The 22140-nt window shown below is 45.4% G+C and overlaps 1 protein-coding gene across 3 annotated transcripts in view; it reads left to right on the top strand.

Moving 5' to 3' along the window:
* Nucleotides 1-22140, top strand: part of Atp8a2 (ATPase phospholipid transporting 8A2) — a 504296-nt gene that overhangs the window by 371871 nt on the left and 110285 nt on the right. For all 3 annotated transcript variants that reach the window (XM_055617218.1, XM_055617234.1, XM_055617226.1), the window contains 2 exons: nucleotides 114-170; nucleotides 1900-2007. In XM_055617218.1, the coding sequence (XP_055473193.1) occupies nucleotides 114-170; nucleotides 1900-2007 (165 nt within the window). The remainder of the gene's footprint in view (nucleotides 1-113; nucleotides 171-1899; nucleotides 2008-22140) is intronic.

Genomic DNA, 22140 nt, shown 5'->3' with positions numbered 1-22140 from the left:
TTAGTTTCTCCATGTCTTTATGGCCTATGGATTCCTTCAAGTTCAGGCTGCTCAAGGAATACTCACACCAAACTGCACACCAAACTCCTCTCTCTCTCTCTCTTTTTTCACAGTACGTTGTGGTTACAGTTTGTCTGAAAGCTGGTTTGGAGACAACAGCTTGGACTAAAGTGAGTTTGCTTTGGAATTACTTCTTTCCCTGTTATAGATAGTTGTATGCAGTCGTCTCCACTTAATCCTTGAGGAAACAATAAATACTATACAGTTGTCTTATTTCAAATTTTTCAAGTAAAAATTGTTTTTGATCTTTGTAGAGGCAATTTGGACTCAACCACACCTAGTGATTGATTTGCTTGGCACCTAGCACAGCTTAAAGCTATTACTCTGGGAGAATGGGAGAGAATGAGGGGAGGAGAAAAGGAGAAAGGGAGGAGAGAAAGGAGAGAGAGGGGAGAGAGAGAAAGAGAAGAGGGGAAAGAGAGAGAGGGGGACAAATCAGGAAATGTAGTATTTACACGTAAACTTTACTATGGTAACCCTGTGTTGTCCTTCATGCTCTGTTCTTTGTGTGTGTTCTCAAATAAGAGCATGCACTGTAACACATACAGGTTAGTCATTTTTTTTTCCTCCTAAAAATCTCACGTTTTTAATCCTTAAAACACACTGTGAAAACTATGGTTCACGATTAGAGAATATTAATTTGTGTAGCTAGCCCAGGCTTGCTTTAGCAGCACCCTCTTTCCTATTTGATTGTTTCCAGGATGGGCTAACAACCACCCTTCACAGCATTTCTCTGCCACAGTGTAATTGTAGCACATTTACTTCCTGCTCTGATAAGCAAATGAGGTAGGATGGAAGGTCAGCGCGAGCCAGGGACTCTGTTAAAGGATATTGGCAGTTATTCCAGGAGGTAGGAATAGTGACTTAGCCAGGGACGTTGCAGGAAGAGGAAGTGAGTGCTTGAATACGCCAGGGCTTGTTCAAAACTAGAAGCTAAAAGGCAGAGTTTGCTGATGGATTGGATTGTATGTTGTAAAGAGAGAAGTCAAGAGCATAGAGGAGAAAGACCAATGCCTTAGAGGGCATAGGATACCCATTTGACCTCAGAGAAGTGAAGAATAGAATTTGAGTTACTGGAGCCAAGGACGAGGAGAGGGAGGAGACGTGTGGGGCAAGCTGGCGGGTGCAGGGGGCAGGGTAGGGCAGCATGGTGGGGGAGTCACTTTACTATCCCGTAGGGAGCGGGCAACTGTGCTGAGTACTCACTAACTGTATTTTTTAACACAACTAGAAGTTTTGAATGTTTCCCACATTAAGAAATTGTATGTTCGGTGTCCATGGATAAGCCAGTTGCCCCGATCTGATCATTAACTGTTATGCACATGCCCTGGGATACCACATTGGACCTATAAATGTGAACAATTGTGTGTGGGTTTTCAAAACTTTAATGAAATGCAACATTTCAAGTTTTTAAAAGAGGCGTTATTCATTCCAAGTGTTTTCAAATCGTTTCTGTAATAAATAGGACAGATAATGTCTCTGAGTGATACATAAAAATATTCTGTCCATTCGCCCATTTCACCACTCTCTTGTCAGGTGGCAGAGCCCTTGTTTTATAAAGCAAACACCCAAGAACCCCCCAGGGATGGGTGGGTTATGGTTGGGGCATGGATTTTAGAAGAAGGTTGGGCCCCAAGCACTTTCATCTTCAGGATAGGTTAAGCCACTAACAACTTGAATTTATCATTAAAAATTCCAAGACAAGAAACTCAGAAAGACAGAGTTCTCCAGTAACTAGGGCTTGGATGTGGGAGGGGGAGGGGTGTAACATATTGGCTGGAGTGGACCCCGCTTCAAGGCCAGCAGAGGGCCCTGCCTAAGCATCTGTTTCTTCTGCAGTTCAGTCACCTGGCCGTGTGGGGAAGCATGCTGATCTGGCTGGTGTTCTTTGGTGTCTACTCAACCATCTGGCCGACCATCCCCATCGCTCCTGACATGAAAGGGCAGGTCAGTACGGTGACTCCTGCGCCATCGCCATTGTGCTGTGCACATACAAGGAAGGCAGCTTTCTGTGTCTTGTGACAGTATTGAGCCTCAGTTGAGGCTTTTGTACTCTGCTTGTGGCAAAAATTTATCAGTCGATGAGCCTCTTAATGCCTCTAGAAGAGGTTGTCTCGCCCACAGAAATGGTGTGAGAAGTTTGAATATTATAAAAAATCTCACCCAACGTCCTCCTCTGACTTACACAGCGTGCCCACGTTTCCTTAGTTATGTGCTGATTGTGTGCAATGCTGTTTGTGGCCCTTGGACAACAGGCATGGTTTTGAGGTAGTCATGGCCAAGGCTTGTGTTGATTACAGGCTCAATGTTAATTATGTGATTAACTGATTAATTGGTAACAGGGCACTTGTAAAATAGCAACCGAAGAACTCTAGTAACCAGATAATTGGTGTGCCAGAATCTCTCTTTGTTCATCTGATCGAGCCAGCCAAAGAAGCGATATTAGAGACCTTATGCTTGTTTGAATTGTTTCTGATATGTTTTTAACATTATTATTATTATTATTATATTTACATTATTATTATGTCTAACACTGAGCCATTAACAATGACCAATTAGGTCATAGAATTCCATCACATCAGGTGTAGAGAAAAGGAGGAAGGTATGGCCTAAAGCACCAACCTCCTTACTTCACAAAGGGAGGCTGTGTGAGCCCACCATAAGCCCATGCTGGCCCACACATGGCCAGAAGCCTCTTAGATCTCCCAGGGGTACCCTAGCCCTAGGCTTTAGGAGCTGCTGAGGCCTCACTGGCTAGGCTCATCCCTCTTTGTAAAATGAAGCAACATTTTGTTGCCACTTTAGGTCCATTCTCTATGCTGTTTCCTTCCCAACTAGCCAGAAACCCACCGTTCGGCTCTGCCTTGGCATCTCTCTGGCTCCAAACCAGCATGTACAACTGTAGGTCTCAATATCTGTGAGACTGTCATTGACCGTAACACTAGCCACCTGTTAGATGGCATTCCCTTAGAGTAAGTGTCCGTGCTGGTCTAGCCTCCTGAGAGTTAGTAGGATGCTCACAACACAGGGAACAGAAGCAGGGAAGAGATTAACCGAGATCAGGCATGGCAGTCCTGACCACTGCTGCTGCCTCACTCGACAGAAATGAACAAAGCCCTGGATCTACCTAAGCCTAAGTGTATGTCCAAGAGCGTCTGTTCATGAGACAGCCGAGGGCTGTTATCACTTGCCTTTTACCCGGTAAATAAGCCAGCGGATCCCCTGAGCAGCCTGGTCCTGTGTGTGAGTGAGGATCAAGCATCCCGGCCCTGCCCTGCAGGAGTGGGTTTGCAGGGCACGGCCCCCACCCCATCGCATCTGTGATATCTGTCGGGAAAGGAATCAAACAGCATGCAAGTGTCTAAACTAGAGGCAGGCCACAGCTGGCAGGATGGAGTTGGTGGGCGCCTGACTGGCAGACAAAACCCTTCCCTGGTAAATGCTTCTTTTTTCTGACTGCTCTAGCAAGCCCTGCTCTGTGTACACTCGCTTTGGTAACTACAATTCTGAAGCAGAGAACTGGGCTTTTTGCCAGTTCTTTCTCATTCTCATAACATGGCTGGCTTTCAAACTATGGAGAAACTGAGTTCACCGTGGAGTCATTAGGGTGCTCTCAGCTCCCCTGAGTGAGGCCGAAGGTCATGTGTGTCATATCCTGGATGACAACAGTTCAGTCAACAAACGACAACATACGTTTATGGAAGGTCTCATGATATAACATGGCCCAGTGACATCATACCGCAGCCATCTTGGTGTGTGTAAATACACCATGGGGAATGGGAAGATCACCGTCGGGTTCATTTCTCAGATGTCCTCTTCATTTAAGTGCTGCATGGCTATCCTTGAAGACAGTGAGCTGTTACAAACCGACAAAGGATCAAGAACTCCTATGTAATTAAATTAGACCGCACTTTTGTGTGAAAACTTTAAATTTTCCTTCTTTCCGTTGGTTTCATCAGGAAGTAAGTGGGTCATTTTGAAACAACACAACTAGGTAAGACTAAGGTTTCTGCTTGGCATCAAGTGAAGGGAATGATACAGTGTTCATCAAAGACCCCTTTAGCATCTGTAGTCTTCTGCGGTGAGATCCACACAGGGAAGGGTACATGGCTTTGTTGCCGTGGCTAAGAGCAGCCTCTCACCTGCCCCCTGACTCAGCGTCTAGATTCTCTGAGAAGTGGCAAGGATTTATTAAACAGTGCATAATGATTTCTGAATAATCACTTGGATAGAGAGCTAGGATAGGACTGGATAGGACTAGCCTGACCTCCCAGATCGAGCCTCGGAAGGGATCTCTCCTGTCACAGGAGGAACTGTGTCATCAAAAAAGAGACAGCATCTGGGTTCAGGTTGTTCTGAGGACAAAGGGTCCCCAGGGGGAACTGTTGCAAGCATGCCAAAGCCGTATCCACTGCTAAGAGTAATGAGCGTCCTGGGAAAAGGTGCTTTTAGTAGTTAATGTTTTATGGCTTTAATCCCAGCACTCCAGAGGCAGAGGCTGGTGGATCTCTGAGTTTAAGGCCAGCATGGTCTACATACCAAGTTCCAGGACAGCCAGAGCTACACAGAGAAACTCTGTCTAAAAATAAATAAGAGGCTTCTAGTGGTTTTCATAAACTGTTCTTTGTAGTTGACTACCCAGTGGGGTTTTGGCAAATGACAATTTTTTGAAGCTCTAAGAATTAAAGTAGTATCTAACAGCGAATGGCGTTTCTCCCCTCAAGAGCCAGAGGCAGATGCTGCAGCAAGCACGCTGTCTATTCATAATGTCTTCAGCCATTGAAAAGATACATTGTTTCTGCTGAGATTTTCCCCACCAATGTGACTAAGTATTTCTTTGTCTAGTCTAGTCTATTTGGAGTTTTTCTCACAGAGTTGAAGGCAGGTCTTCCCTTGGGGGCAAAGGGAAGGAAGAGCTATAGAATGAAAGACTTCTTTGCCACTGTCAGCTTCATCTTCCCCACGGCACCTTGTGATGTGGCATGGGAAGTCCAGCAGCTGCCCAGGAAGTCCCAGTGAACATTTGTGACATCAGAGAAGCTACCTGTGGACTCTTCCAGAGAGAGCATTCCGAGGATCTTAAGAGGTCTTAGTTTTTTTTCTAGGTGCACACTTAGATCTATAGTAAATTAAGAGCTTGGCTTGCGTCTATCATGGTGAAGGGCACAGCCCAGCGCTATGAAGAGTCAACGAGGATGGGTTTTGCAGGGAACCGTAACCATGCAATAGAAATTTCTCCATTGTGGCTAAAATGTTCTAAAGTAGAATGTACAGCTAATTTCCTTATCTTGATTCCATCCACAAGGTTCCCTGCTGGTGTGGGGCTTGCAGGGAAACTGAGCTAAAGTCAGGGCAGTCTGTGCTTGCATTTTCTCCCGGCAATTCCCAGGACTTCTGATTTCAGGGCCGTGTGACTTCACCTTTGCTCCGAAGTCAGGAGACAGGAGACACTGCCCTAGTCAGGGCCAACACCCTAGGCACATCTCTTGACCCACAGTGACTTCCTAATCAGCCAAGTCAGAATAAGGTCAGCCATGATAATCACTCTGGAAATAGCCTAGGGGAAGTCAAGAGCACACGTGTTCTCCTTTCCTGGAGGGACAAATGAGTTTTGAATCTTTTCGCACAGAAATAGTACAATTTAAAACCCCAAAGGTTTGGGGCCAAAGAATTTTAAAAATTCGAAGTGATTTTTGTCTCAGTAAGGGCTGTTGACTGCTTGCATTAGCCTCATCCAGGCTGCCTGTTAAGATGACAGTCCCTCAAGGTAATATGTACGTATAATTGTGCATACACACACACATGCAGAGAGAGAGAGTCAGCTCTCTAGGTGCGGAGGCCCAACTTAAAGCTAACTGCTCTAAGATATTCCACTGTAACACTTTAACTCCTGCTGGATGCCTAAGAGATGGGCGCTGAAAATACCCACATCTGACCAAATTCTCATGGGCAGGAGTTGTGTGAGATATACCAGGTAGTCCCAGTGGGCGCCTCGAGGCTGTTCAGCTTTCTAAATAGGGGATTGTACTGAAGACATTACGTGGCTTGCCATGGAAAAATACTCCTCACCAGCTTTTCCCCCCTTTAAAGTTCATTTCATTGCTAATAAAAGAGGGAAAAAGCCCTCTCACTTCAAAGCTTACAAACTGCTAACTCTGACTTCAGTGCCAAACACCAGACCCCAGCCAGTTACTGGCATGAAACAGGCTTTTTTTTTTTTTTAATCCTAAATATGGGCATGGACTTACTTGTGAGCTTTCCAGACACACTTTGGAGTAGAGTGCAAACCCCACTGGGCTAAGTGCAAACGGAGGGAGGAATGGTGGAGGAGTGTCCTTTTGCTGTCTCACCAAGTCAAAGGGGTTTGTAGCCCTTCTTCCCCAAGAAGTTGCCTCCCTGGATCATGTTGCCCGTTTGGTCGCAGGTCTGGGAGCGCCCGGGTGAAATGTGGAAACACTGACTGTGTTTGCAGTCACTTGTGCTCAATGGTAAGCTGAGAAGACATGCAGGCCACCTTGCTCAGCGGCGGTCCTGCGGCGTTTCCTAGAGCCCCGGGTTGCCAGGCAGGCATTGTCCAAGCCCCAGGCTACTGTCCTTGGTATGGTAGAGGGTCATCTACCCCCTTCACCTTTCTGAAGATGTTTTCACACATATATGACTTCTTCAAGGCACAGCGCCTGGGGACTTGTTTCTTCCCCTGGCTACAGGGCAGTGCTTAGCCAGTAGTAACTGGCTCAGAAGCTCCAAGGGGATATTTGCTCCCTCAAGAAGTCCATCAAGAGCCACCCACCTTTTCTTCCAAATGGTGTGGATACAGCCATGAGCCTGAATTCTGACTGTTCCTCAAATGCTAACATATACCCAGTTTCCCAGCCTGTGGCACTAGCGGAGGTCTTTAGGTCACTGGAAGTGTGTTCTTGAAGGGATAAAGGGAACCCAGCCATTCTGCTTCCTTTTGTTTCCTCAAAGAAGAGGGTGATTTTGTTCTGTCATGTGCTCTCTTCCTGATAAGCTGCATTGCCGCAAGCTTAAAGCAACGTGGCCAGCCTCGCAGATCAAAACCTACAAAACAATGAGCCAAATAACATTCATAAACTGATCATCTAGGAATCTGCTATAGTAACAGAAATCTGAGGACCACAGACTCCAGGGATGGTTCAGTTAGCAGAAATGAATCTGCCCTCAGAATCTCAACACCGGTGTGAAAGACAGATTACAGTCACAAAGACAGATGGCAGGTGTGGAGGAGGGAGGAACTGAGTGAATATATATTCTCGAATATATATATATATATATATATTCTTGTATCCTACCTGCTTCTCACCAGAACTTCAGAAGTATCAGCATTGGTATGATAAAGAGCTGTCCATCTTCTTCCATTTGTCATTCATCCATGTTAATTTTTTTAAATATCTGTCAGCAAATTAAAATGTGTGTTGCATGCTGATTCTGTTTGTTTGTGACACTCACATCCTGTGCTCAGAGTCTGGTTTACATTTTGAACTTTTCCTTTCACACAGCACGTGGAAATGTGCTTTTGTAACAGTCTTGTTCACATTGCACAAAGAGGCCCACTTCTCTAACATCTTCCGAGGGTGGTGGCCCTGTCCGGTGGCAGGTGATCAATGCAGCAGTTCCCCGTCCCAGGAATGAAGGGAGTGTTTAGGTTTGCTCTTATCAAAGGTAATAGGGTTATTGAGAAAGGCCACCAAGCCAAAGACCTATGCAAGAAACCATGAGAAATGAGAAAAAGGACTTGGAATAGAGGTATAAAATACTATTTAACCACCATGCCTGGTGGCACACACCTGTCATCCAGGCTACAAAGTGAGTCCAGGACAGCTAAGGCTACACAGAGAAATCCTGGCTTAGGAAAAGAGGAAGAAGAAGAAAGAAAGAAAAAGAAAAAAAAGAAGAAAAGAAAAAAAAATTTTTTTTAACCATGGCCAGGTTGTGGCTGGTTTACATAGATAACAATGCAAAGCTTTTGTATGAACATCAGTGCAAAGCTAACAATGGACCAGTTCAGCAAACAGGATTCAAATAGGTGAGATTTCCAGTGTTGCCCCAGGGCTTGAAGTAACTGAAGTCATAAATTTAGGTATATATCTGTGGAACTGGGGAAGAGGTTTGGACAGAGAAAATATCAGGCATAGGCTTTAGTAGCATCTGGCCACCAATAAATCCTGGAGTGATTTCATGGGTGAAGTGAGAGCTTCCTGGGGAATTGCTCCTAGGAGGATGAAGGCCCAGGGAGCTCAGAACAGCTTGAGAGTGGTGCCACTGCCGAGGGGGACGCAGGCTTCTCAGCGCCAAGTTCACTGGTGTGGCAAGAAAAGAGCACACCTAGTATCTGGAATTCTGTCCCTAATGCTGCACCTTAGTTAAGGGAAAGAAAAGCAGTGAAAACCGTGGTCGAGAATACCAATTAATAGGAAGATGCAGGGGTAGGGAAGGGCAGAGGCAGAGGCCCAGGAGTGTGTGTGATGGAGAAGGCCAGGTGGAGGGAAAGACCTACAGGAGAAGCTGAGACAAGATGACTAGCTTGTTGGGAAACTTTACCAGGTCTGTTAAGGAAAGAAAGAGTGACCGTGAAAAATGTCCTGTAACTGAGTAAGTCTGGATTTTTGCCTTTCATGATGAATGTGGGAAAAGCAACTCTACGAGCAAAAAAGAGCATGGACATTCTTGTGAGCTATCTTTCTGACTGCTAGATTTTTCAAAAGGGTCTCTTTTAAAAAGTCATGTCCTATGGGTTTTTTTAATCTACTATTCAAAGAGAATCAAATGTTACATTAGGATATTATAACACTGCCGTGTGACATAAACTTAGTGATCATAAATAACATGTTAAACCTCTGACATGAACCTGATTCTAAGAAATAATGCTGCGAAAAGGTTTTGATTTAGGGTTTGTTTGTTTGTTTGTTTGTTTGTTTGTTTGTTTGTTTTTACAATGCTGATAATGGAAGCCAGGCTACATAAGTGTCCTACTCAGCCCTTGGTTTTGTGAAAAGGACCTCGCTGTGTAGTTCAGGCTGGCCCCCAGCTCACAGTCCTCTTATCCCAAGTACTAGGATGACCAGTATGTGCCATTGTTGTCAGCAACAGCTTCGTTTTTAATCCAAAACAAACAAACAAAAAAGCAACTATACATAACAGAGTTTCCTCTGAAGAATGTATCATTACTTAAAAAGCTACCCTATATTAGAGTAACATTCTCTTTCTTAGCATGAAAGTGATTTAATTTTATGTAGCTCTGGTTTTGGTCGCCTTGGTAAGAATACCACCTACCAGATGCCATTTTATTCTACTTTCTCAATGCACACATGCACACACACGCACACACACACACACACACACATATATTTTAAAGGGAAGTAATTACTCTTTATTCCCCTGTCCCTTATGTAACTGCCTAAATTTGGAGTACTGTTCTTAAAGGTTATACTTTGAGTTCATATGCTTAGCATGTGGACTTTTTAGTCTTTAAAATCCTAAGACAATTTAGGGCCGGGGAGATAGCTCAGTCGGTAAAAGTGCTTGCTGTATGAATGTGAGGACTTGAGTCCAGTCCTCAGAGCACACAGAATGTCCAACAATGAGCAGCTATATTCCCAACCCTGGGGACAGAGACAGGAGGCTCCCTGGAGCTCATGGCCAAGCAGTCTAGCTGAACCAGTTAGCACCAGGCTTGGTGAGATGTAATGCCTCAAAGTAGGAGGGAGAGAGTAATTGAGAAGACACCCAGACTTGATCCGTGCATTCTGCGTGCATATGCACCCATATACAGAAGATAAACACAACACACACACACACACACACACACACACACACACACACACACACACGAACCTGAAAGCGTAAAATGAGCTTCTAAAACTTGAAACTCTTGAGTCTTAAACTTCTAGGAGACAAGACATGTGAATAGGAGCTATGGCTTGCTGATTGTTATGGGTTTGTGTCTCTCAGCTTTCCAGGGCTGTGACTATACATCTGTGTTGCTTATATTTTCCGTCTGTAAAGTTAGTCCTCACTAGTCCTGTCCTGGTGCCCTTGCTCCTCCCCCCTCTGCTGCTCCTTAAAGCAAGTGTCCTTTGAGACCTTCACGGCAGCTGAAGTTTCAGTCTTAGGTCAAAATTTCACTCTGTTCCAGCTTTGCCTTAGGAGAGAACCTTTTCAAGCTGTTTGTTCCAAAATTCTTATCACGTGAGTTTGGGGCCATTTTCTAAGTCCCCGAGGCTCCGGGCTGCTGGAGGAAAGACGTTCTGCTCATTACAGACTCGTTAAGGACGTTACTTATGAAAGGCAACTGCTGACAAAGGGAAACCCGGTGCTTTTCTAATGACTTCCTGACAGAGCTCTCTGTGTGTAGAGAGACCCGAAGTGCGAACAGCCACTCTTCCAAGGTTGCCCAAGGAAAACAACCAACTTGCTAAGTAGGTTGTCTCAGAAAAAATAACAGTTTAACCACTTGCATTCACTGGCCAAAAGGAGGGTCACTGCTGTCTCTTGGATAGGACCTTACAGATGGCCCCCACAGAGACAGTGAGGCTAAGGATGACCCAGAGGAGGAGATAAGCCATGGAACCCTTTTCCTATCGCCATTCCTGATAATCTGATGGTTTGTCTGATAGTTTATATCAAGTGTTCACTAGTGACTAATGCTATAGAGTAAAGCGAAATAACTTTGGGTCATTTCATGTCACCCATGCATGCAAATGGCTTCCTGGTCCGGCAGACTCTGAAAATTCCTTCTTCTCCTCATGTTCCTCTCTGCTCAGCATTATCCTCTTCCCATCATCGTTGCTTAAAGCCCTCAGCTGCCTTTCTCCTCTTCCCTTTTCCCCCTCGTGGGAGCAGCCTGTGGCGCCTTTTGTTAGAGCATGCACAGCAGCGCACTTTCCACTGTACATTGTGCCCACGGGGAGTGGAAAGGAGCAGGAGAGTTTGCGTTTGACCCCAAGGACCGTGGGCCTGAGCTTGGACTTGGGATGCTGTATTCTGTGTGGCTTGTTTGCACAAAAGCAGAAACTCTGAAGCTCATGCTGGCATTTCTCTCAATGAGAAATTGTTCATCGTGGTGGCACCAAGTAGGCATCACTAAGGGAGAAACCAGATGCCCAGCTGCTCTGACTGGGGGCTTCTAAACCTGCTGAACTGCGTTAGCGATCGCAATCACCAACCCCACCAAAACGCCGTTGAGCTAAGAAGTAGAAAGAGGAAACACAGGATATGCTGCGGCCCAAATAATATATGAAAAGGCTAAATGGGGAGCAGGTGGAGAGCGCTAGAGGGAGTCAGCTGTGGAAATACACAGTTATAATCTCAGATCTCAGGAAACTGAGGCAAGAGAGTGAGAAATCACAGGCCAGCCTGGACTGCAGAGTGAAACGCTATATCAAAATCAACAAGGAAGTGATACTGAAGAGGTAGCTTCCAGAGAGAGAGAGAGAGAGAGAGAGAGAGAGAGTGCACCCAGGCCTGTGGGACCTGGCTGAGGATTGCCCATGGGGCAGAGGGATGCAGACAGCCAGATAATCTGAAAGTCAAACTTATGTACATGTGTAACAACTCGTAACTTGTCGGTGTCTAAAGTAATTTGAGAAATAATTTTTATTTTTGCTGCAAGAAAATCCAGCAGCTGATCTACAGGGCTGCCTCTTGGCAACCTCTCTTTTTCATAAACTGGCCAAATATCCATTCCATCATATTAAAAAGTGCACCTTTCCCTGAAGATGCTATCAGATCAGGAGCAAGCAAAAAGGAAATGGGGGAGAAGTGTGTGTCCGACACCTTTTCATCATATTGATGGAAATAGTGGCATTTTTGATTTGAGCAAATAAATACTAGTGTTAAGCAAAGCCGTTCCTAATCCATCATCCTTGCAGGGAAGGCCTTTCTGGGGGTGCTGGAAGGTTTCAGAAGGATTTGGGTTTGGCTGCATGGTTCCGGTTCTTTCTAGAACATGTTTGGGTCCGCTCCTGTAAACCTACATTAAGAATCCGCAGTAAGGAAATGGAGCTCATGCGGTACCCTCTCTGTTTCCGTTCAGGACGAAGTGATCTCCTATCTTTTCCTGCCCCGAAACAGTCAGCAGAACTTAATCTTTCCAACAGAAGCGGCCAGCTTTCCCGATTTCCCCCAAAGGAATCTGCAGCCTTTGTGGTTTGGGTAAAAAGGTGGTTTGCTTTACTGGGACCTCGATGAATATGTTTTATGATAAATTCAATCTTTCCTCAAAAAAAAAAAAAATCCCCAAATCTACTTTTCTGGGCAAAATTCAACACGAGTGTTGTTTCTGCTAAAGCAGCCAATGGCTGGATCTATGTGGACCTAGGCAAACAGTCTTGGGTCCAAGGTTAGGAATTTTATTGCTGGAGGTACTACGTGTGTCTGTGTTATGGGAGAGGAAAAGTCCAACACACTGACTTTTAATTCACTTTTTTGGTTATTTTAGAAGGAATGTTTTCCCCTTCCCCTTTCTAATCTCTTTCTACACTTGGTAGAATGTGGAAGGAAGGGTGTCTGCCAGGAACAAGTAGCAGAGGTATACAATGTGTCAATACACAGGACAACCCTGGCTCCATCACACAGACTTCAGACAGTTACTTGAGCCCTGAACTTGGCATAGCACACAGGAAATTCCTCGTTGGTCTGCCCAGGGCAATAAACAGACCTCCTGCATCTAACCACATCCACACTGAAGTTCTCATGTGGGGTTGCTTTAGCTCTCTGTGTAAAAGTTAAGGGTCCCAGCCTTCTCGTTCCACGCTTCCTTTAGCTCCACAGCTTTGGAATCTGTGTTTAGGAGTTGTTGGGACTTGTGGTTTGAGATTTCTCTGTTCCATAAGCAGTCAATAAAGGTAGATGAGGCTAAACACATCCCCTTTAGAGAGGGGGAAGATGCTGTTCATGTTTCTTTGGTCTGCTAGACCCTTGGTTCCTCATCCAGGCATTCACACACTGCAGATTGGAAATAGTTGGAGGAAGAAAAAAACAAAAAGTATTCCATCTGTAGAGAACTCCCGACTGCTTTCCCCTGTCATTCTACCCTAAGCAATACAGCACAACACGTATTTATGTAGCATTTGCATTCTATTAGGACCTTTAAGTCACCTAAACTGACCTAAATAAACCAAAGGATGTGCGTAGGTTCTATGGAACTCACACATACCACTTTTCAGCAGCACAGCCTGCCTGAGCCCACATCAGGAAGGCCACCAGGGAAGAAGGTGTGAAAGACAGAGCAGGAGGGTTGGAGGAGCAGAGAGAGCTGGGAAGGACATAGGCTGAGTCAAATTATACTCATTAATTCAATTTGCATCAGGAATGTGTGTAAATAAACGCTGGCAGCGGCAGAGCTGTGTGTCCTGCAGGGCGCAGGCAAGATGAAGAGCCAGGGGACGGGAAGCCTGACTGGGTCTCTGCAGAGGATGCTGCCACCCTGGGATAATGATGGCAGGGATGGTATTGTCATTATCGCATTAGGGGCTTTAAATGCAGAGTCGCTTACTGAGCCGGGCGGAACCAGAGAAGCTGCCCTAGTGCAGATAAAATCTTCATTATTTGGAGATTAAGCTTCCATGACTGCCCTTTCCTCTGGGAGTTAAAAAAAAAAGTCACCACAGACCCAGTTTCCTGGGTTAATGAACATGAGATAGTGCTTTGTCATCCCTGACCTGGCACCATTTCTAGACAGACAACCTGTTCATCGCCACACTCCCAGGCACCAATTTGGGAGAAACTAGGCTGAGAGCACTGGGTTCTGTCAGTGAAGAGCAAACCCAGGGGCCACGAGACGGTGGCATTCATATGTTTGGTTCGCACAGCTCACATTCACTGTTTTGACGGCTCACTGATCATCACCACCTATTATCTATTAAACCCCATGTAGCATCCTGAGAAAAGACACTTGCTTAAACCTTAAAAAATAGTTCTTGCTATCCTGACACTTTCCGTGGTTCAGCAAATACTGTTTACTCTAAAGACTTGCCTTTTTCCCAACTTCATTAGCTATAGATCTTTTGTTTCCACACACTGATGGAGTGGCAAATGAAGAGAGTCAACGGGGTCTTTTAAGTTGTCTGGAATTCCTTTGTTCCTGGGAGGGGGTCAGAATGGTGAGGATGATGGCCTCAATGGTGGCTAGCCAGAGGTTGCACAGTTTCCTGCGTACTTCATATATTTAATCTGTACCATAATTTCTACTCCATATAAGAAACAGAGGCCTTGCAGAGGTTAAGGTGTCTCTGCTCAAGATCGTGAAACATGGGAGGAAGTTGGGATTTGCCTTCTGGCAGGTTTCAGGTCCCTAACAGCAGGTAGCCATCCCCAGCCATACCTCTTGTTTGAGCCGCTACAAATATGGACACCCCCTCCTCCATTTTCCTTGCCTTTCCCATGCTCCAGCGCCAACTGCATCATTTCATTATGGAATATTGATTTTATGAGTATCAGTGTGGGCAGGCCTCTCCCCACAGGGAAAGGGAGATCCCGGGTCCGAAGGATGGGAAACAGGGTTCTTCTGGAGCATCCACCCACATACCCTCAATGATGGTCTCCTGTGAGGTTATCCTGGGAGAATGGTTAGTGAAAGCACAGAGACCTTTCTCTCTTGCCTTACACAAATGTCTAATCTTTGGAGGCCTGGTGGCCTTCAGTAGCCAGAACGAGCAGAAACTGGGTCCACCTCTGTGTCTTTCTCCATCAGAGTGGTGGCAGAGGAATCTTATTTTGCCCTCTCAGAAGTGTGTGTGTGTGTGTGTGTGTGTGTGTGTGTGTGTGTGTTTGCCTTGTGTCTATAGGTTCATATGCACAGAGTCCAAGGATCAAAGTTGAGTGTCTTAATTGTTTTCCATCTCTTATTCTGAGACGTGGCATTTCACCAAACCTGGTGTTCCCCGGTTCAGCTAGGCTGTCAGTGAGATTCAAGGAGCTTCCAGTTTGAGTGTCCCCAGTGTTGGGAATACAGCCACTCATTGCTGTACAGGGCTTTTCCTCTAATCTATGGCTCTGTCTCCTTTCTTGATATGCCTCTTTCACCTTCTGCCCCTCTGTCGGGCCCAGTCACTCTTTCCTCCTTCACTTCCACATGAGGTGACTGACACACTCCTTCAGAGGTGGTCATGGAGGCTGTTACTGTGAGGAATGTGGTCTCCCCTCCCCAGCACAGGGATGGGAGTGAGCACAGCTTGAATAGAATCAGTCCTGAGCCAGGGAAATCTCTGCAGCCCGCTGTTCCTGATTATGACATTTTCTTCCTATTAAATCTATAGTCTTGTTTATCCTGGAATTAAACAATCACTGCCCGAGATGAGGGGAATTTGGTCAGAGCTGGGTATTTGTGGAGCAAAGGCATTTACCTCCATTTAAAATTGGCCTTTTCGCAGCCAAGGGGGGTGTTTTCATGCATTGTGCCTTAATGATGTGTTTATTTACCTAGCTCGACACAGTTCCCACTGGCCCTAGGTAATCCAATATAAACTCCTAATAAGCAAGATTCCTGAGGCAGGCAGGGACTTTTCAAAGAAGACCAAGGAGGACTCCCAGTTTAAACTTCCACTGAAGGAATGGAGGAAAAGCTACCAAAGGGAAGCCAGGGGGGCCACTGTCTGAGCCAGAGCCTCCTGGTCTGAATGCTGCCCTCTCCACTGCCCACACTCACCAGCTCCGTGTACTCGGTCAGAGAACGGGTTCTTTCCCCCAGGAATAGTGCAGTCACTAGCTCTGAAATTGTTGGGCAACTGTCTGACAAGTCTTAGGTAAGGTGTATATTCTTATGTATCTGTCACTAGTGGTAATAGCAGTAGGTTTTTCACATCACCTCTTGCATAACCGGCTTCCCACACACACAACCCGAAAGAAGAGTTAGAGCGTGCTGGCAGTAGTGGTAGGACAAAGCGTCTGCTGCTGGCATTAGGTCACACATGAGTTACCTTCTATCCGGGAGATTCTCCGTGTGGGAACGGTGGCACATGGCATATGTACAGTGTCTGTCTAACTGGAAGAGGGTTGTATGTCTCGGCTGTCTACAAACTGCTGAATGGCCGGTCACCCGCACCCCCAGTCAGCTGTACTCTTTTGAGTCACAGCTGTGAGCCAGTCTTTGCTTTGTCAAAAGCTCACTGAATCCAGACTCAGGTGTGCACCATAGCTGCTCCCGACTCTGAGAAGATGCTAGACACTGACAGTGAGCTAAGCAGGCTCAGCCTGACAGGCCTCAGCCTGACAGGGCAGAGGGTCTTCCAGGCCAGTCCACAGAAATCCTCTTCTAATGACAGTTCTGGGCCTCTCAATGCCATAAAAAGTTGTCTGGGGGGACACAGGAAAACATCCAAGGCTCTAGGCCTCTGAGGGGGACCATCAGAGACCTGCTACCCTGTGGAAAATAGTGAGCAAAGCGTGAGGGGGCTGCCAGCCCTGGCTGTTGATTATTCTGTGGTATTACAGGTTATTCATTATACAGGTTTACAGTGAAAGGAGGACCAGCCTGACCACACTGACAACAGCTGACCAAGCAGCAGCCTCGGAACACACTTCCTTACTTATACACAGCCATCCACAACGTCTGAGGGGTCTCCACAGACATCAGTGTCCTGCGCCTGTCTGCAGAAAGCCTCCACACATGCAAAACTAACATGTCGTGTTAGTCAAGAGTGTGGTGAGGCTGCTGATGGCAGGGGGTGATACAGAACAGGAAAGGCACGAGGAGCTACTCTGGGCTCCTGGAGATTTTGATCTGCATGTTAAGTCCATGAAAACTCACCAGAGACGCATATGTATGATCTTTGCATGAGCGGCACTCTGATAAAAGTTTCCATTAAATTATGTTGTGAGGGGAAATGTCTCTTCTCAGTCAACTGTTAATGATCAGTTCCTACAGGAGGAGGACAAAGGCGTGGGATACCTTCAGCAGGCAGCTCCCTAGGAGAGGAGCTCCCTTCACACCCGCCTGAGCACTTTACCTTTCTCATAACTCTTCTTAGGATGTTCCGCTTTATCCATTAAGACTGCCCAGCTTTGTTTGCCTGTTTGATTTTCAAACAGACCCATAGTGAGCTGCTTTGGAATGCTTCATTTGGCTGCTTATGCAACGGATAATATTCAGAACAGAGTTTCAAAATCTTGACATAGAAATTGCCACCACTGGAGTTGTATTGAAGGTCACGAAGGTAAATGGCACTGGCCACCAGGACTGGGTACCGCCATGCTGATTTCCAGGACTGGGTACCGCCATGCTGATTTCCATAAGGGCTAGACTAACTCACATTCCTACCGGCTCAAAATGCATTATTAAACATTTGCATGGATATGGCCTCATCTAACACAGTAGGATAATTAAAATATATATACAAAGATTTGGTCAAGAAGGTTGAGACATGACTTAATGGTAAAACTTGGGCCTGTCATGCATGAAGCTCTGGGTTCAATCTCTAACAGACATCTCAAATTGTGGTCAAAGAGACAGAAAAAGGCCAAGACCCAGGGCTCCCAAGAATTTGCTGATAGCATTTAAAAGGTGGGTAAAAGACCTTGCTCACCAAAGGTAGCACAGGTTAGCCAGACAGCACAGCAGTTACATTATAAAGTGGACTGTAGCTAATTTGAACCTACTTTCCCAGTATAAAAGTAAAATGGTGTGAAGCTCCTATGAAACTACCCACCTGACCTGTCAGATCACAATCACCACAGCTCTTTCCTCTCAAGGACTTTATCTTAAAGGCTTATCCAAGCGTTTATGCAAAATTTCTCACACTGGCTGAGAGAAGTCCCTTTGAATCAAGTGTACAGATTGAACTAGATGTAAGTGCAGTTCATGTGGAAACTCTGTCCTGGGGGCCCGCCTTCTAGGGGATTCTTTGCCTTGGTGTGGTGGGACTGTGTGAGTGAAGGTGGGAGGTGCTCATGCCGTGCGGATGAAGGCCAGAGTTTGGCATTGCGCGTCTTCCTCAATAGCTTTCCACCCTGCTTTTTGACAGGGCCTCTTCACTGGTTGGTTCCAGCTACCGATGGTTCTCAGCCTGTGGGCCTTGACCCTCACAGGGGGTCCCACATCAGGGATCCTGCATATCAGATATTTACATGATGATCTGTAACAGTAGTAAAATTGCAGTTGTGAAGTAGCAATGAAATGGTTTTGTGGTTGGGGGTCACGACAACATGAAGAACTGTAGTAAAGGCTCTCAGCCTTAGGAAGGTTGAGAGCCATTGGGCTCAGCTTGCCCTCACATGTCCTCTTAACTCTGCCTCCCCAGGACTAGGATTCTCCATAGGCATCCAGCTTTGTGTGTGTGTGCTGAGGACTGAAACCAGACCTTGCTTTGCACCTCAAGCCTTTTACCCCTAGTCCCTTAATGCGGCCTTGTGTCTTTCCTGTAACCTCTGAAGCAGCAGGCAGGGCAGCAACAGGGTTAAGCTCCCCCACACTAGGACCACATCCTCTACCGAGAAACAAGTAAATATTGATTATCATCTTCAGTTAATAATTTCTTTATTTTGCAATTTTGTTATTACTTCATTCCTGACCTCTACCCCTTTCCTTAATAGAGACCAAAGTCTATTAGTTGTTCACTCATTTTCCACATTGTGACAAATTATAATATATCACAATATATGTTTATATATATAATTTAAATCATCTAAGTAAATATTTTACAGGATGTCCCTTAGGTAGAGGATTGTATGAATAATTTTTATTTATATCAATTTACTTTTTCTCAGTTTCTTGGCAAGAAGCCTCTTTGGGAAATGATTCCACTGCTCTTTAAAAAACAACACTGTACTGTGGTCTGGCCATAGATTTGTCCCTGGGTCTGGAGGCCTGGCTTTAATGAAGTGTTCCTTTAGAAGAACTGTTATTTTAGGCCTAACGTTGCTTTTTATGCAGACCTTGGTTCCCTTCCTGTAGGATGTTGTCCCATGACTTCAAGGATCCCCTTCACCTCCACAGTGCTTGCTCTCCTCCCACCCTGGTCTCCTCACTTTCTGCTCGCCCCCGCAGCACTTGCTTCTAAGATGTGATTCTTTCCTGTGTCCTCTGACTGTTAATTGCCTGGGGTTCTTTGGACTATCCTCCTTCATGGTCCACTTCTTAAATATAATTGATCTGAAAGATCCTTTCCTTGGCCACTTTATTTACTTGGTTTTTTTCTGACTTTTCCCCCCCTGAAACAGGGTTACTCTGTGTAGCCTTGACTGTCCTGGACTTACTTTATAGACCAAGCTGGCCTCAAACTCACAGAGATCTGCCTGTCTCTGCCTCCCTGAGTGCTGGGATTACAGGTGTGCAATACCACACCTGGCTATTTACTTCTTTTCCTTTTTTTAGGTTTTTTTCCTGGTTTCTATCATAGCCACTAAAAGATTAGTGTCAGCTAAGTAATGTATTTACCTTTAGTGCAACATTTTTTCTACAGTTTGATTAGCAGTTGGGCCTTCATAGCTGTATGCATGGGTTTCCCTATCCATGCATTCAACGAGGTAGGAAAAAATGGGCAGAAAAAGGTTGTATCTGTACTGAGCATGTAGAGCCGTTTCTGTTGTCACTGTTCAGCAAACAGTAGTGCAGCACGATAGTTCCCTCAGCACGTGCACTGTGCAGAGTGTCACTGCCATCTGCAGAGCATGTAAACACAGAAGAGCACAGGTTCTTTGCAGACGCTGTGCCGCTTTTACACGAAGGACGTGCACACCGATGAGTTTTAGTCCGAGGTAAGGGTGGGGGTCCTGAAACTCATTCCCTCAAGGATGCTGAGCAATATCTGTGCACTGAAAGTGGAGACATATCTTTTTCAGTGTTTGTGTTTCTTCGAATACCTAGCGGTGCCGCTGTAATAAAAATCAGATGGCTGGGAAGCTCATATTGTTAGAGCTTCTTAGCAACTTCCAGTCAACCTCAGAACTGTGTGATAATGAATTATCCTCCACTGATATACTGCCAGGATGAATGTAGCCCCTTTCTCTCCCCAGTAGCCATTTGTACACTGTCACATTTGGTCTATTCTTAATTAAAGTCTCTCTATTAGATTTCTTGCAAAAGAGCATCGTGGGAACTAAGATGACACCTTACTGAAGGATTTTCTTTATGACTGTGGAACATTCTGAAAATAAGTCCACGGGGAAGAAATGCTACCACCCTTGGGAACATATTTTTTCATCATAGAAGCCTTTTATTGCCAGAGGGGAATATCCTGTAGTGCTAAAGCAAAGACCTGTGAAATTTAGCCTTTAAAAACAAAGCTGTGTTTAAGTTCTGTGGAAACAGACGGGATTGCTTAAAAAAAATGACATGGCAGATGGTATGAAATTTGTTTTAAAGCATTACTCTCAGGTTAAGTCATGTTTGCCTCCTTACAACCTGGAACACATTTTTACAACCTCAGAAATGGAAGATCCTCAGTGCCGAAGACTGCAGACTGGGCTGTGCCACAGGCTCCTGCCGAGCTGCAGATGAGGAAAGAGGCCGCCTTGACTATAGAAGGACCTTTTCCTAGGTGGAGCCATTAAGGACCAAGTTGAAAATGCAAGCCATACTGTTCTGAGAGATACCTTTACTTAATGAAAATATGCCTCCATAGATGCTGTTCTCTGCTATCGGTTATCTGTGCTTTTTCCTTCCATGCAGCCTCAATGTTGCTTAAAGGCATTTCCACTGGAAAGTGATCATATTCACAGCTAATCCTGTTGGGAATGATATAGAAATCAGCCTGCTTCCAAGATATGAACCATATGCTCTCTCGCTCACCCTCTGTCTCTGTCTGTCTCTGTCTTTGTCTCTCTCTGTCTCTCTGTCTCTGTCTCCCAATGAATTAAAAGCACTCTGTATGATGGAATGCCATGAGATGGCTGCTATCCACACTGTCATGCTCCAACTTCTTCCTCCACACCTAAAGTGTACCCATGACCTTCCAGGAACCAACAGAGTGAAAAACCACAAGGCTCGCCTTTCATCTGACACATTGGGAAACGCCCCCAGGTAGCATATTTAGCAGGTGAATCAGACTGGTGGTCTTTTTTGCTGTTTGCTGGATTGTGAGGTTTGGTAGTCTGGAAGAAATGGAGTTATGGTACTTTCAAAGTCTTTTAATTCTACAAAGGAGATATATACATATTCATATCTATTTTGCAAAATTACATATATATATATATATATATATCAGTGGGGATACTTCTCTTCAATTACGAGAGATTCAGTTTTTTAGAAGTGAAACTTGTCTGATGCTTGGAAAAACGTTAAAAAGCAATGGATACAAAAGTCACTTTCTTGCCTCCTTCCTACATCCCCTCCCCCCAGTCTTTGACCCCACCCCACCTTGCCACTTCCTGTGTTACTCATGCTCTGAGAACCCAGTGTTCCCTCCCCTCCGTGGACACAAGTCTTTTTTTGGATCCTCTCTATATGGCCCTGGCTGGCCTGCAGCTTTCTATGCAGACCAGGCTACCTTCAAACTCACAGACATCTGCCTACCTCTGCCTCCCAAGTGTTGAGGTTAAAGGTATCTGCTACCATGGCCTAAAAGTTTTGTTTTATATGTGATTGCCTTTTGCATGAACCTAAGGACTGGCTAATTCTAGGATGACTACTGATAACATTCCTAAAAGAATGCCTGGCACTGAAGCAGTCGAAATTTGTGCCAAGTGTTAGATGGGAGGGAACCATCGACAGGCACACAGCGAGTGCTGTTTCCATCAATCACATGGTTTCAGCGTAAGTCAGCAGAGATTAGTGCTGGCAAACCTAGATGCAGCCTACCTCGTCCCTTAGTCTGGATGCTGCGACAGTTCCTGTGTAAGACCTGAGGTCTCACAACTCAGGAGTTTAAGATCGCGCCCTTCCCAGAAACTCTCACAGACCACGCAACTCATTGCAAAAGCAAGAGGTTTAATTTAACCATTGTGCAATGGGGTCACCCCCGCCGGTCAGCAAAGAGTGGCCTGGGAGACAAAGGCTTTAGGTTTTTAAAAGAAAAATTGTGGGAAATTTGAAGTTGCAGTCTTGGCAATTTAGAATTGGATGAGGAAGCTATAAAGTAAGATAATTGGTTAGTCTTAGGTGCTCAAGCTTGGCCAGTCCTGCCA

Source organism: Psammomys obesus, unplaced genomic scaffold (assembly GCF_907164565.1).
Source record: "Psammomys obesus unplaced genomic scaffold, mPsaObe1.curated_primary_1811, whole genome shotgun sequence".
Lineage (NCBI taxonomy): Eukaryota > Metazoa > Chordata > Mammalia > Rodentia > Muridae > Psammomys > Psammomys obesus.
The sequence above is the reverse complement of the archived record's forward strand: the minus strand, read 5'-3'. Positions and strand labels throughout refer to the sequence as shown.